This window comes from Atractosteus spatula, chromosome 12 (assembly GCF_055471065.1).
Source record: "Atractosteus spatula isolate fAtrSpa1 chromosome 12, fAtrSpa1.hap1, whole genome shotgun sequence".
Classification (NCBI taxonomy): Eukaryota; Metazoa; Chordata; class Actinopteri; order Semionotiformes; family Lepisosteidae; genus Atractosteus; species Atractosteus spatula.
Window position 1 is genome coordinate 42,409,587 of NC_142717.1, and position 12,991 is coordinate 42,422,577.

Sequence of the window (12,991 nt, forward strand, 5' to 3'; positions counted from 1 at the left end):
GATCTTGGATGAGACAACAGTTATCATCGACAATAAATAAACTTCCACAGTAGGGGTCACAGTAATAATGGTCTTGACGAACACTCTTGTATTCAGTCAGGAGCAAGTTGACTGGGGAGACAGTTTACCTGAAGGTTTCATCTAGCATTTCCACTTAAGATATTTCTGTATGTTTTATTTTCCCGTTTTAACACTTTCCTAGAATATATTTTGGGTAGGTTAAATGAAACACTGCTTTGACGTAATGAATCCAGACCTTAATGCTAACTTACAGGGTATGCACTTGCTACAGCTTTTCTTTGAAATACAGTGAAAAGTCTTTATTCCTTGATGCTTTATTCCAAGCCTCAATACTGCTATGAGGGAAGGAGGAGAGCAAGAAGGCAGGTAGAAATTAAGACCTTGATGTGTAGTATATTATTTTTGGTGCAAGACTACACTCTTCCTTTCTGACATGAAATGTGCTTCAAAATTTAAAGCTTTTAAAAGTTCTGCCTGTACTGCAGTCATGTAAATCCTTGTTGTTAGCCTTGAGTGAAAGCATCCCGATACTCTTTTAGCACAATATCCAGTGGACAGTAAATTGATATAGAGTATCAAGTCACTATTATCAGCATAATATGTCTGGATTCTGCTTAATTGATTAATCTGATATACACATAATGCTTGTTTGCCTTCCTGCAGAGAAAATATATTTCTGTTTGTTTTTTTGTAGGGATTTGAAATTTAACATATTAAATCATACTGTACTTCCGTTCCAGTTGTCATCCTTACCTCGTGATTTCTCTGTTACTGTTTATCTAACATGTGAAGCATTATTTTGCACATCTTTGTAATAACTCACGACTGTAATTTTTAATGGGAAGTGTAAAAAATCAGCTAAAAACCTGTTTTTGACAGAATGGTGGTTTGCAGTTAATTTACAGCTTTTGAGACTGAAGATATTTATTTTCTCTTGCTGCAGCCTGATGGATGGATCCCTTTCTGTTATCTCACCTCAAGTCCATTTGATTTGAAATCCTTCTCGGATGACCATTTTGAATGTGACAGTGGTGTGAAGATTTTCATTCTTCTTGTTGACATTTGCATTAACATACTATAAATGCGATAGCCAGATAAGCTCCAGAAATGCAAGCTTCACTATTATCCTGCTCACCTGAACCCTGTGAAGAACTTGGTTGTTTTAGCTTCTTCCTTCTGAGCTGGACATAGACTTAGCATGATTGTTGATAGACCTTTTGGTGAACTCGTTCTGTTTTCACTTAGCATCACACTCACAGAACTGCCCTAAAGAACTGATGTCTTTGTGATTCACTTGGGTGTGCCTACGTCTCGATGAAGTGGAAATGACAAGCTAGTATTTTCACTTTCCTACATGTCTCAATGCAGATTAATATATAAAGGTTGTTGTGATAATGTGTGACTTTAGGAAGCAACTGGATCAGTGTGAGACAGGCACAGTGTTGCAGTCTGCATCATCAGTTTTCTCCCTTTGCCTAGGTATTAGAGCTTGGTGAGATTAGGTTACAAATCAGACAGTTTAGTAGTTTCTTATGCTCTGCTTTTTTTGGAGTGTGTCAGCAAAAGATCTGAAAAGCACTGAAAGAGATAGCAATCTGACGTAAGTGCCCGGTGTCAGGGGCATAAAGGAAAGTACTTGATATTTTCAATGCTCCGCTTTGTTTTTGAGTTAGACTGAAAATATCTGATAAAGTCATTCTTTAACACATTAAGCATGAGAGGAGCCAGATGAATCTGGAATCTTGAACAGTATAAGCACCATTACTTATATTGAGAGGAAAGCTCACAAATTAACGTGCCATTCAGATTAGATTCAGAATTCCATTTTCACCAGTGCTTGCCGCTTGTATTCTGTCTGAGAGAGTTCATTAGTACACGACCCAGTGTCTTGTTTCTTTCAGAATATGTGATCTTTCTGTCACCATTGTGTTCATTCTTTTCAAATCATCACCAATTCAAATTGGAGGCACTTCTAAATCAGAGGTGAGTTAATTGCACATGATTGTATCTGCACAGAGTAAGAATACTTTAAAGTGTACATTAGAAATGGCAAGTAATAATTAGAAATACATTTACAGAATCACCAGAACACTTACAAGCTTAAAACTAACCTTATTTTTACTGATTTGATCACATTCAAAATGTATTTTCTTCCGTACAGCTCTCATTCCATTATAATTGCATCGGCTTTAGCCTGATTCAGTCATTGACAAAGTGTTTTTATGGAAATGAACAGGGGTACCTAAGTTTACTGAGGGAAATAGTTTTTTGTAGTTTCACCCAGGTGTTTCATAAAAGTGCAGCAGTATGTACTGTAAGGCTGCTTTCTGGGTGTCTTAAGCAGTATTATGGAATTACGTGTAAATAATAATACAGGCATAATAATACCACAATAACAACAACCATCAGTAAAATTATTTAAAATAGTCATTGTCTGTAGTGAACTGTAGTCATTATGTTTTGGCTCTCTTTGCACTTTTTATTGGTTAAAAAATATTTTTTCCTTCCTAAAAAGGCTGTTTGTTATGTATGTGCTTTCACAGCGGAGCACAGTCATCAGGTTTGTTTGTAAGAGTCCTAGTGATGTCTTTTGGGCTTGTCAAATCAAGGTATGTCATTCTGATCAACTCTGCTATTTGGAATATAAACCAGAAAGCAAACAATAATTCCCCAGTCATCTAGGCTGACCTGTCACTTCACTCCGGGGGCAAATGTGAAGTAGAGGAAATGTAGAAAACTGCGGGAGCACTCAACACCAGTAGAAGATGCGGATGGGTGTGATATTTGTCATTTTGTCATGTTTTTTGTTTACTTTTCCCACATAAAAATAGTCTTATCAGGGGACATACAGTAACTAGAGCCCTAAGAAGCTAATGTTATGAAGTGGTGAATCCTGATAATCTATGTGGTTTGTAGTGCCCTCTGGAGATGAAGCCTTTTTCCCCCGAGAGCTTTGGGAAATGGGGATGGCTGCCACATGTTTACTGTGTTGTGCAAAATTGAATCTTTTCAATCCATTACCTTCTGCTGTGAGAAACTCCGGCCTGCTGTTTCCAACAAGTGTATTCATTCCAGGATAGACTGCCCCCAGATTCGTATTGGAAAGGTGCCAGAAAGCAAGTGTAAATTCACCAGTCCCGAATAGACTGAATATAGTACCTCGTCAAAACTATTCCACAAAGGAAGGATAAACTCACTAAACTATGTCCAGATTGTTATCGTAAAGTTTCCACAAAGCACGTGTAAATGCATTGTTCTGGAATAAAATGTCCTTTAGTAAATGGAAATTATTTCCATTTATTGTGCTTTCTAAACATTATCTGACATTCTGTGGATTTTATTCCTGCAGTGGCTCTAGTCAGCCTGTGTATTTGCAATGTGAATCCCCTTTATTAATCTTTATTTTTCATCTAGTCGTCAATTTACTTTGCTTCAAGAAACAATTCTGTATTATTTGTGTATTGATACTGCATTGAAGTTAGTAATTCCCATTCCGAGCTTACCATCCAAATTGGCTTGGGCTAGTGCTTACTGATGTAGTAATAAGAACAGATGAGCCTTTCTAACATTCTTATTATTGGGTCAGTTTAGCTATTTAGATTGCTCATATCCTAGAGATTAACTTGTTTTTTTCTACGACAGCTTTTGAGAATAAAAGTCATTACTGCAAGGGCTATAAATAGTTGAAATACAAGTATTTTTTTGGAGAAACGTTTTCCCCTGTTAAATTTAAAATGTATCCTACATTGAATTATTACAATATTATAGTGAAATTATAGTGGGGATATTCATGTTGAGACAATGAGATGAGAGAATAAGAGATGGTGGAATGGATGAGATGATAAAAAAGGCAATGGGAACAGTTTGAAGACACAAAAACAGGACACAAGGATACAAAAAAATGGTGGATGACTTACTGTGAGGCAGTGAGTGAAGAATGAGAATAGCCGAAGAAAGAATCTTGGTGAGGCCTGTACCCAGCGGTGAATCAATCAAGGCAGAGAATGATGTCATTTTATATCTCTCAGTTTTATATATAATATAATTTTAAGCCTTTCTAAACTTACTAAAAAGAGCAATGGCCAATGCCCGCTTGAACACGACATCCTTATTAAAAAATATACCAATTTCTCAAATTTCCAAAGTAGGAGTTTTCAAAATATCCGAAACAGTCAATATTTTGCAACATTTGTTCAGTACACAGCCATTAATCAAGATAAATTAAGCTGTCACAGTTTTCGCACTTGTTTCCCAGGCTTTGCTGTTGCAAATCCTACGGTCTGTCTTCTTCATGATTCATGTTTATTGTCTCCACTTAGATTTTAATCTGCTTTGCTGTCCTAACTATTCCATCAGAAAACACTTATGGAAAATAAGTGCTTGGCACCAAACAGTTCTCAAGCTCGCTCATGGGCATTGAAGCTTACATAGCTACAGTAAACCTCTGCCTGATGCCCCTGCACTCTTTTCTTTAGGCCACTTTTCAAATGCTGTTGTTTCAAAAATAGCTTGACAATTAACAGAAACTGCATTGGAACAGCTCTGAAAATAGACACAGCAGGGAGCAGTTGAAATGGACCAGCAGGTGATATAAATCACTAAGTGTTTATCATCTGCAGCCTAATTTCTTCCTTCTGCAAAATTAACAAAATTGTTCTTGCTTGGCCGCGAGAATAACTTATTTTAGACTATGTTGTTGAACCCGTTAAGGATAACCAAAAAAACCTTGGATAGTTAACAAACTCAGAAGCAGCTTTAGGTGAAGTGATGAGTGTGACCTCTTATTTTCTTATTAGAAAGAAAATAAGGTTTAATTAGGTTATAAATATACTTTTTAAGTCCAAAGAGATTTTTGTGTTCCGTTTGGAAGTTGTGATTTTTCTTTTCTGTTGGCACAAGGCTTATAATACTCATGAGTAGATAACTATGCATCATTCTTTCATGTGGTATCTAAAATAGGTCCATTAATGCAATTATGGACTTATTGGTAATTTAACATTCCTCTTTCTCTCATTTTAAATTGTTTTAAATTTTTCCCTTTGTTTGTTCAAAACCTGCCTTTTAATTTACAGTGTTTCTTATTAACACGTTCAGTTCTTTTTTGAAAACTGTTTGAAAACTGACCTCAGGTGACAATGTAGAATGAAGTTAGGCTTAATTAATTTTTCCTTCATGTTAAAAAGACTGAAGACTATGTGTTGTCACTTTTGGTATTTAGTAACCTGACTAAGTCCCTTGAAGTCCCTTGCGTGATGTTGGATGTTTTTGATGAAGTTTGCAATTTAGTACTAGTGTCTAAATATATTTGTTCCGAATCTATTCTTCTTCACACACATTCCATTCTTTATACGGTGTCATAAGCAGTTGTCAGTTGCTACAGTGTTTTTTGTTCAGCATAATAACAAATGGATGTCTGTCTCTTTCTTTAGTTTTTGCATGGGCTGGTTAAACATGCAAAAGAACATACTACCTTTTAAAATCCTTTTAAAGGATACAATGGACAATAAGTTTGCAAATTCTGGTCGATACAAACCAAAATCTACAGCTCTAAGTCACAGATGTTTCTAACTTGACAAATGTCTTAGCCATAGCTAAGAGGTGCACCATGAAAAGCCATACTCATCCAACATGATAAGAAGTGTACTAAAGCACAAGTGCCTTAAAAAGGCTCATTAGCATCTTTTGTATATGCAAAATACAAATTTATTCAAATGATGAGATTAGAGTTCTAAAGAGGGTAATGATATACACATGACATTCATTAAACCTTCTTAACCATAAGGCCCACTTTAAATTGCATTTCTCATCATGGACACACTCCTCACAACAGAGAGAATTGTTATCAGTAGTGTTATTGAAGGAAAGAGGAAGAATAAAGGGCCAGAACACAAAGGACAGTTATGCCCGTAAAATGTAGGAAAGAAAGTTTATCAGAAGAAGCAATCCTTACTAATTACGAAGTGAACACAAATATAGTGCCTGCTCAGCCTTCTGAATCTTTCATTGTCAGGCTTCACTGCTTGTAGCCTGAGAAGACTCACCAAATTCTGCGCTTTAAATAATCCTATAAAGCAAGTCTTTATTTTGTTATTCTCTTCACAAGTAGAGCATGTATGTAGGAGTACTTCCTGGAAGTATGCAAGTTTGTAGGAATACTTCCTGGAACATCCATTTTGCAGATTTTTTAAAATAGTTTTAATATTAGCAACAATATATTGCTCATAAAGTAGAATGTTTCTTCTTTTAATGTATTTCTTATACTATACTCCCAAAAAAACAATTACCTCCCGTCGGTGTCTGCTACACTTCCCGAATCTCTGCCACATCTTTGAGTCACTGGTCCTATGGTGTACAACATCATTTTCTTATAATGTACTTTATCAAGGAGCACCTTGTGTTCAGGAACTCGTCATTGTAAGATTTAAAGCACAACCTTCAAATAAAGCATGTTCCAGTATGCTTAAATATGTTAATGATTTGCCTACCTTGCATCTTAATGAGTGGCATTCCCCTGCTGTGAATACCAGCTTACTTACCATATGGTTGTATGATGCATCTTAAGTTGACTTTTAAGAACACCTTTAAGGACCTAAATTATTGTCTTGTGGAAGACTGAGTGAAAAAGGAAAGTGACTGTGCATGGGAAATATTTTCTGTTTGTATCTAAGACCACTGTTTTAGGAGCAAACTAAAGCCTGTGATTCTTCACACCCATTCAATGAAACAGATTGCAGGATGCCAAATGGCATCTTCCTGTCCTGTTTGTTTGACTTCTGACACTGTCCCTTTCCCTGTATGTTCCTTTGATAAGCAGTCTGAGAACTGCTTTTTTTTAGTTCAGACTACAAATATTCAATTGGATTGAGGTCTGGAGATTGAGGTGGCCAGTCAAGAACATTCATTTTGTGTGCAGTTAACTACGTCTGTGTCATCCATTTAGACTTTGGGCTGTCATGCTAAAATGTCCAAGCTTAATTGAATAGTGTTTATTTATTAGTTTTTGGAATAAAGTTGAATATGAAAGTAGCCAAAAACTTTCATGGCTCTCTCATAGTCCTTATTAAATGACTAACCTCCTGGACTGGCAATCAGCTTGTAATTTACTGTACCAATAAGCTTTTCATAATTTACCTATCTATAATTTACCTTTACCAGTCATGGCCTCCTAATAATCCCCATCACTGAACTGGCTCTCCTCCCCACTGAGAGCTGGTGTGTGGTGATCGTACTGGCGCACTATAGTTGCTGTCACATCATCCAGGTGGGGCTGCACACTGGTGGTGATGGAGGGGAGTCCCCATTATCTGTAAGGTGCTTTGAGTGGAGTGTCCAGAAAAGTGCTGTATTATTTTAAATTATTTTTATACTGTAATTTAGAGTTACAGTTATTTCAAAAGTCAACATTTGGTTCATAGCTGATGACATTTCATGATACTAATTCTTCAGTTGGTTCATAATAATAGACATTCTCTTCTTAGTGTTTATTTTTCTTTACAACTCACCAACTTTTAGCAGATTTTAAAGTAATACATATTGTACCTGAGGGAAATCATTTATCTTCCTTTTGGATCTTTTGATCATTAGACAGCAGTCCACTGATGAGCTGGGCAGAAATTTAGCATTGTTGTGCTTCCTTTTATTTCTGTGAACACTGAGTACCTGGCACTGCAGATTCAACTAGAGCTTACAGATCCTTCAGATGTGCTGTGTCTAGGAGAGATGTTGGCTGCGAAGCAGGATGTAGCATTGGTTTTCATTGTATCAGCACCTGTGAAGCTGACTTGGAGAGTTAAGAAGATCTGGGATGATTACAACATACTTTAACATGCTGTGTGTGTGGATATCTTAGCAGAAGGAGCTAACATTTCTGCAGAGGTCATCAGTCTTGTTAGTGTTGTTTCCTACTACTTTAAATTCAATTGAGATCAAGGCCCTGTAAATGCACAGTATGACTCTGGGTCTGAGACTTTGTTAAGAGCTTAGTTTAATATATGAGTCTGACAAGTACCATGCCACATAATAAAAATAATAGCACTGTCCAGAGTTATTGGAATGTAGTAGTACCCTATTACAATTGAAGCTAAAACAGTGCCACAGTAGATCTGTAAAATTCTTTGGAAGCACTTGAAATGGGTATCTGCTTTTGTGAAATTTAAGCATTTAATCTGTGTTGGTTTTTATTGTAAAATTGTTTGTTTTACCATGATGAATAAAATTTGTTTTGTGAATGTAGACTTTTCCGCAGAGATTACTGCATGAAGCAGCACTCTTTGTTCTGAAATCAGAAATTAAAACCAACTGCGTAAACACACTTCTGGAGACGTGGTGACAGGATTGTTTTAATAACGAAAGATGGCAAGCTTCATTGTGTTTCTAAAAACAGATCTTTGAATATAAGGAATACTTTAGAAACTGGATGGCTTCCTCCCATTTCATGCAGCTGTGGCAAAAACACACAACTCTATGGTTTGTTGTCAACAGTTTCTTAAGTTACTAAACTATCCAGGTGTTTTTTTTTCCCCACTACGTCAGTCCATATTTTTGATCTCTTCCACAGTAATTTAAAATAAATATGTCAAAACCATTTTATGTTGTAAATACACGCAAGCACAAAAACATAACATTGCAGTAGGTTGCTATTGCAATGTTATAAATAATATAAATATATATATAATTATCAATAATAAAGAATCCTTTCACTTATATAGAGCTTTTCTTGACACTTCACTTAAAGTGCTTTAAAGCTAATGGGGACTCCTTCCACCACAACAAATGTACAGCATCCACCTGGATGATGCGATGGCAGGCATAGTGCGCTAGTGCACTCATCACACACCAGCTATCAGTGGGGAGAACAGAATGATGAAGCCAATTCAGAGATGGGCATTATTAGGAGGCCACGATTGGTAAAGGCCAGGAAGAAATTTGGCCAGGACACTGGGGGTAACACCCCTACTCTTTTAGAGAAACACCCTGGGATTTTTAATGACCTTGGTTTTACGTCTCATCCGAAGGTCAGCACATTATTTACAGTATAGAGTCTCCATCACTCTATAGCATCAGAACCCACACAGACTGCAGGGTGAGCGCTCTCTACTGGTCCCATTAACACCTTTTCCAGCAGGAGCCTTAGCTTTCCCATGAGGTCTCCCGTTCAAGTACAGGCCAAGCTCATACAAGCTTAGCTTCCATGGCTTACCATACAGTATGAACTGCAGGCTAATTTAGCTGCTGGCTAGTGTATAAGTCAGCAGCTATATGCAGCTATATAGGGCCGGTGAGGTGGCTCTGTGGCTAAGGATCTGCGGCTGTGGCTGGAAGGTTGCCGGTTCATATCCTGCGGTTGTCAGGGGAATCCTACTCTGTTGGGCCCCTGAGCAAGGCCCTTAATCCCAACTGCTCCAGGGGCGCCTACAAATGACTGCCCCTGCGCTCTGACCCCAAGCTTCTCTCCCTCTATGTGTGTCTCATGGAGAGCAAGTTGGGGTAGGTGAAAAGACAAATTCCTAATACAAGAAATTGTATATGGCCAATAAAGTGATCTTAATAAGGTGGGTTTCTTCCCACTCTTATGTTTTTCCGTTGACCTAGCTGTGTTTTGTTCAAAATGTGTCTTTTAAGTTCAGGGAATGACTTTCTGCTTCTTGATTATTGGCACAACTTATACGCCCGGGAGTCTTCACAGCATCTGATAAACAATGGCTGAAATAGAAAGTGTTCCAGATCCGTGTAACAAGTGAAATAATAAGTAATAAAACAGTTCAGAATGGTTATTCACTCTAGCAGTGAATCTGTAAAGGCTTTTGCTCCAGAAAGTTTGAATGGATGTAAAGCAAAACAATGACATCCTTTGGGCACACGCAATCAGTATGACTCATTCAGTCTATACTGAGTGCAGTTTATTCCAAAGAGATTTAACAAGTAACTTACAGAAATCAAGAACAGCTCTGGGATCATCAGTTCTCCAGGGTAAAGTGTGAAGTGACACTGTAAAACCTTTCCTGCAGAAGTGTGCTAGTTAAGAAGAAGAGTATATTTGCAGCCTTGTGGAACTTCTGATATAATTTACAGTGTGACCCAAAAACAGCCCTTGATTGTGAGGGCAGACTGAACAATTTCTTCTTGATGAAAGTGATGGAGTCAAAAATTGAGTTTCTTAGCAGCTGCCTGTAAGACTGAAATGCGCGTTTTCTTTTTGTGACTTGTGTTTTCCACTCCTGTGCTTGACCCTCTACTGGTAGCGTGTTGGCACTGCCAGCCCATTTGCTTGATGGCTGTTATGGCTGTTGTCTGTTCTCATTTCAATGACTTTATCCAAGAGCTGAAAACGCAAGAGAAATAACGAACATTTCTAGGAAATGAGTTTTCAAAGAGGCAAAAACATAATTAACCCGAGGCCCAAGTCAGCTGCCTGCTGGACGTGTTTCTACCCAGCTGTCAATTTTATGATTTCTTCTGTAGATGGCAACAACACAGCGAGTGCGGAAGAGTCTGTCTTCGATCGCAGCTACGTGAAGAAGAAATTGGAGCACGGGCTGTCTCGTATCTGGCAGGTCTGAACATGCTCGTGCCGTCTGATGGAGATGATCCGGGACCACGGGGGCTTTTGTCAACCGGTTTAAAACTTTTGCTTTTTCAAAGCCAGTGAAACAGCTGTTATAAAAGTATCTGGTGACTAACCCTTAATTTAAACTTTTGCAATCCTTCAATAGACAGCGTCTACAAGATCTGGATTTACAACTGGCAATTTGTGAAAATAAAATTGCCGTATGTGACTCAGTGAAAAGTACACACCATGGTTGGTACCTGTGGTTAGACAAAACATAATATTTGTAATCCAGGTTCCTTTAAATATTTTTTTTTAAATTTAAACCCTAATCCTAACCTAGTTTCCTTGTTTCCTAGTGTTTTTGTTTTCCAGTGCTACAGTATTGAATTCTCTATCTTGTACTGCCTGTTTGACTATAGCTGTGTGTTTACATGTTGGGCTGGGTATTTGTTAATGGGGTTTAAACCTTTTTTTCTTAATTTCACAGGATGTCCAGCTGAAAGTCAAAGCTTACTTACTCGGAACAGATATGTCCAACTTCAAGTACGACGACTTCATCCTTGTACTAGATATTATCAGCAGGTACTGTGTGCTCATTAACACTAATTGCTGCTAGGCTTTATGGAACAAATTGCCTGAAGGTCTTTAGACAGGCATCAGTGAGTTCATTTATTCAAAAACACAAAGGAGTAATAATCAGGACTACATGTCTGTCAATTACCAGGCAATTGAATTTTAACTGTGAGTTGTAGCCCTTTTGCAACTGATGTTTTCGGGTCAGCATTTGAATTTTGTCTGAGTGTTTTCATGAGGTCTGTTCTAATTAAGGACTCTGAATTAAACTTCTGTTGCGAGCCCTTCTGGGGCACATGTGTTGTGAAATAACTCTATGGGGTTAATTAGACACTTGGAACTGTCCTGAAGTTATTATTGTTCTCCTTCAACAGACTGATGCAGGTGGGAGAAGAATTTTGTGGGAGCAAGTCGGAGGTTTTGCAAGAGTCCATTAAAAGGCAAAGTGTGAACTACTTTAAGAATTACCACAGGTGAGGTATCTGGTTCTTTTAGTCTCTTGCCATTATATTGAGTTGATTTAACCTTCAGTATAACCAGAGCCAGTAATTGAGCATGTTTTGACCTTGCGGTTTCCTCCATTTGACTTTTGGAATCCAGTCAACTTCTGTTAGGAAATGCAATGTGTTGTTCAATCAGCATGCAGTGACAGTTCCCCGGAGAAGACAAATGAAGTTTATTAGAATGAAAACCTTATCTTGAATTAGTCATTGCGCACAACTTATATTAAACATGAGTCATTTCAAATTATTGCTAACATGATTAGCAGTTTGTATGACTTGCCAGTTTTTTTATTAGTTTTTTTTTGTTTAGGAATAGTACAATGTCCACACATTTACTCTCACTTCTCACTGTGAGAGGTGCAGTTTCACAGCTGGAGCTGCATTATGCAACACAACAACTTTGATGAGTTCTGGAAGTATAGTTTGTAGTCATAACATAAATGTCGGGCTTTAAGGAATAAATGTCTTGGTTCCTCCTATGCTGGAAATAACATTAAATTGAGGAGGGCACAAAACAATGCACTTCTTGACCAGTGACCCATGAAACATTAAAGTTAAACTTGGCAGCTGGTGTTAAAATAGAATGCCAGCTCTGATCCAGGTCCAGATTATTCAGATTATGCCATATGAAGCAAATTTGAAAGTGAAAGAATATTATGGAGAGGAAAGGAGTAGAAATGCAACTAAAGGCCTAATTGGTTAAGGCAAGTTTTTTAGAGAGACAGAAGGCTTCAATCTGTGCAAGTAAAGCTGTCAGATATGTTGAGCGATTTATGTTCTACACTTTGAGCCATAACAATGGCAAAGAGTTGTTCCCTCTGAAAGGTCAGAGGTCACGGAACTGAGAGGTTGGTTATTTAATAGGTTTTAAATTTAACTGTGCCCATGTAAAAAAAAAGGTTCCATGTCCAGTTCATTTGAAATCATAGAATAGATTGGTGTGAACTGGAATGGAAGAAGTTTTTACTAGGGCTAGAGTATTTGGCACTGTGTTTTGAAGTGGCTTTCTGACAGTGCTATGGGTTTTGAGAATAAGAAAATACTGGTTCACTGAAATTTTGAGCCAAAACCAGCAGATTTTTTTTAAGAGAGGGTACTAGGAAGAAGATACCTAAACTACCAGTCCAAAGTCAGCAATACATGCAATACTCAGACAGAAAAAAATCACGTTCCTCCATTTCACTGGTATTGACAATTCATCACAGAACAACAGCAGTTGATTCAGTTTTTCATACAGAACTATTACACTGTATTTATGCAGGACTCCAGCTGAGATAAGGGGATCTATACTGCATTTGACAAATGCAACAACATGTATGCATTGAACAGAACAATCTTTTTTATC

At 37.6% G+C, this 12,991-nt stretch overlaps 1 protein-coding gene across 3 annotated transcripts in view; it reads left to right on the forward strand.

Moving 5' to 3' along the window:
• vps50 (VPS50 EARP/GARPII complex subunit) overlaps positions 1 to 12,991 on the forward strand; it is a 133,802-nt gene that overhangs the window by 72,209 nt on the left and 48,602 nt on the right. For all 3 annotated transcript variants that reach the window (XM_088928870.1, XM_088928872.1, XM_088928871.1), the window contains 3 exons: positions 10,483 to 10,574; positions 11,058 to 11,152; positions 11,518 to 11,616. In XM_088928870.1, coding sequence (XP_088784996.1) covers positions 10,483 to 10,574; positions 11,058 to 11,152; positions 11,518 to 11,616 — 286 coding nt within the window. The remainder of the gene's footprint in view (positions 1 to 10,482; positions 10,575 to 11,057; positions 11,153 to 11,517; positions 11,617 to 12,991) is intronic.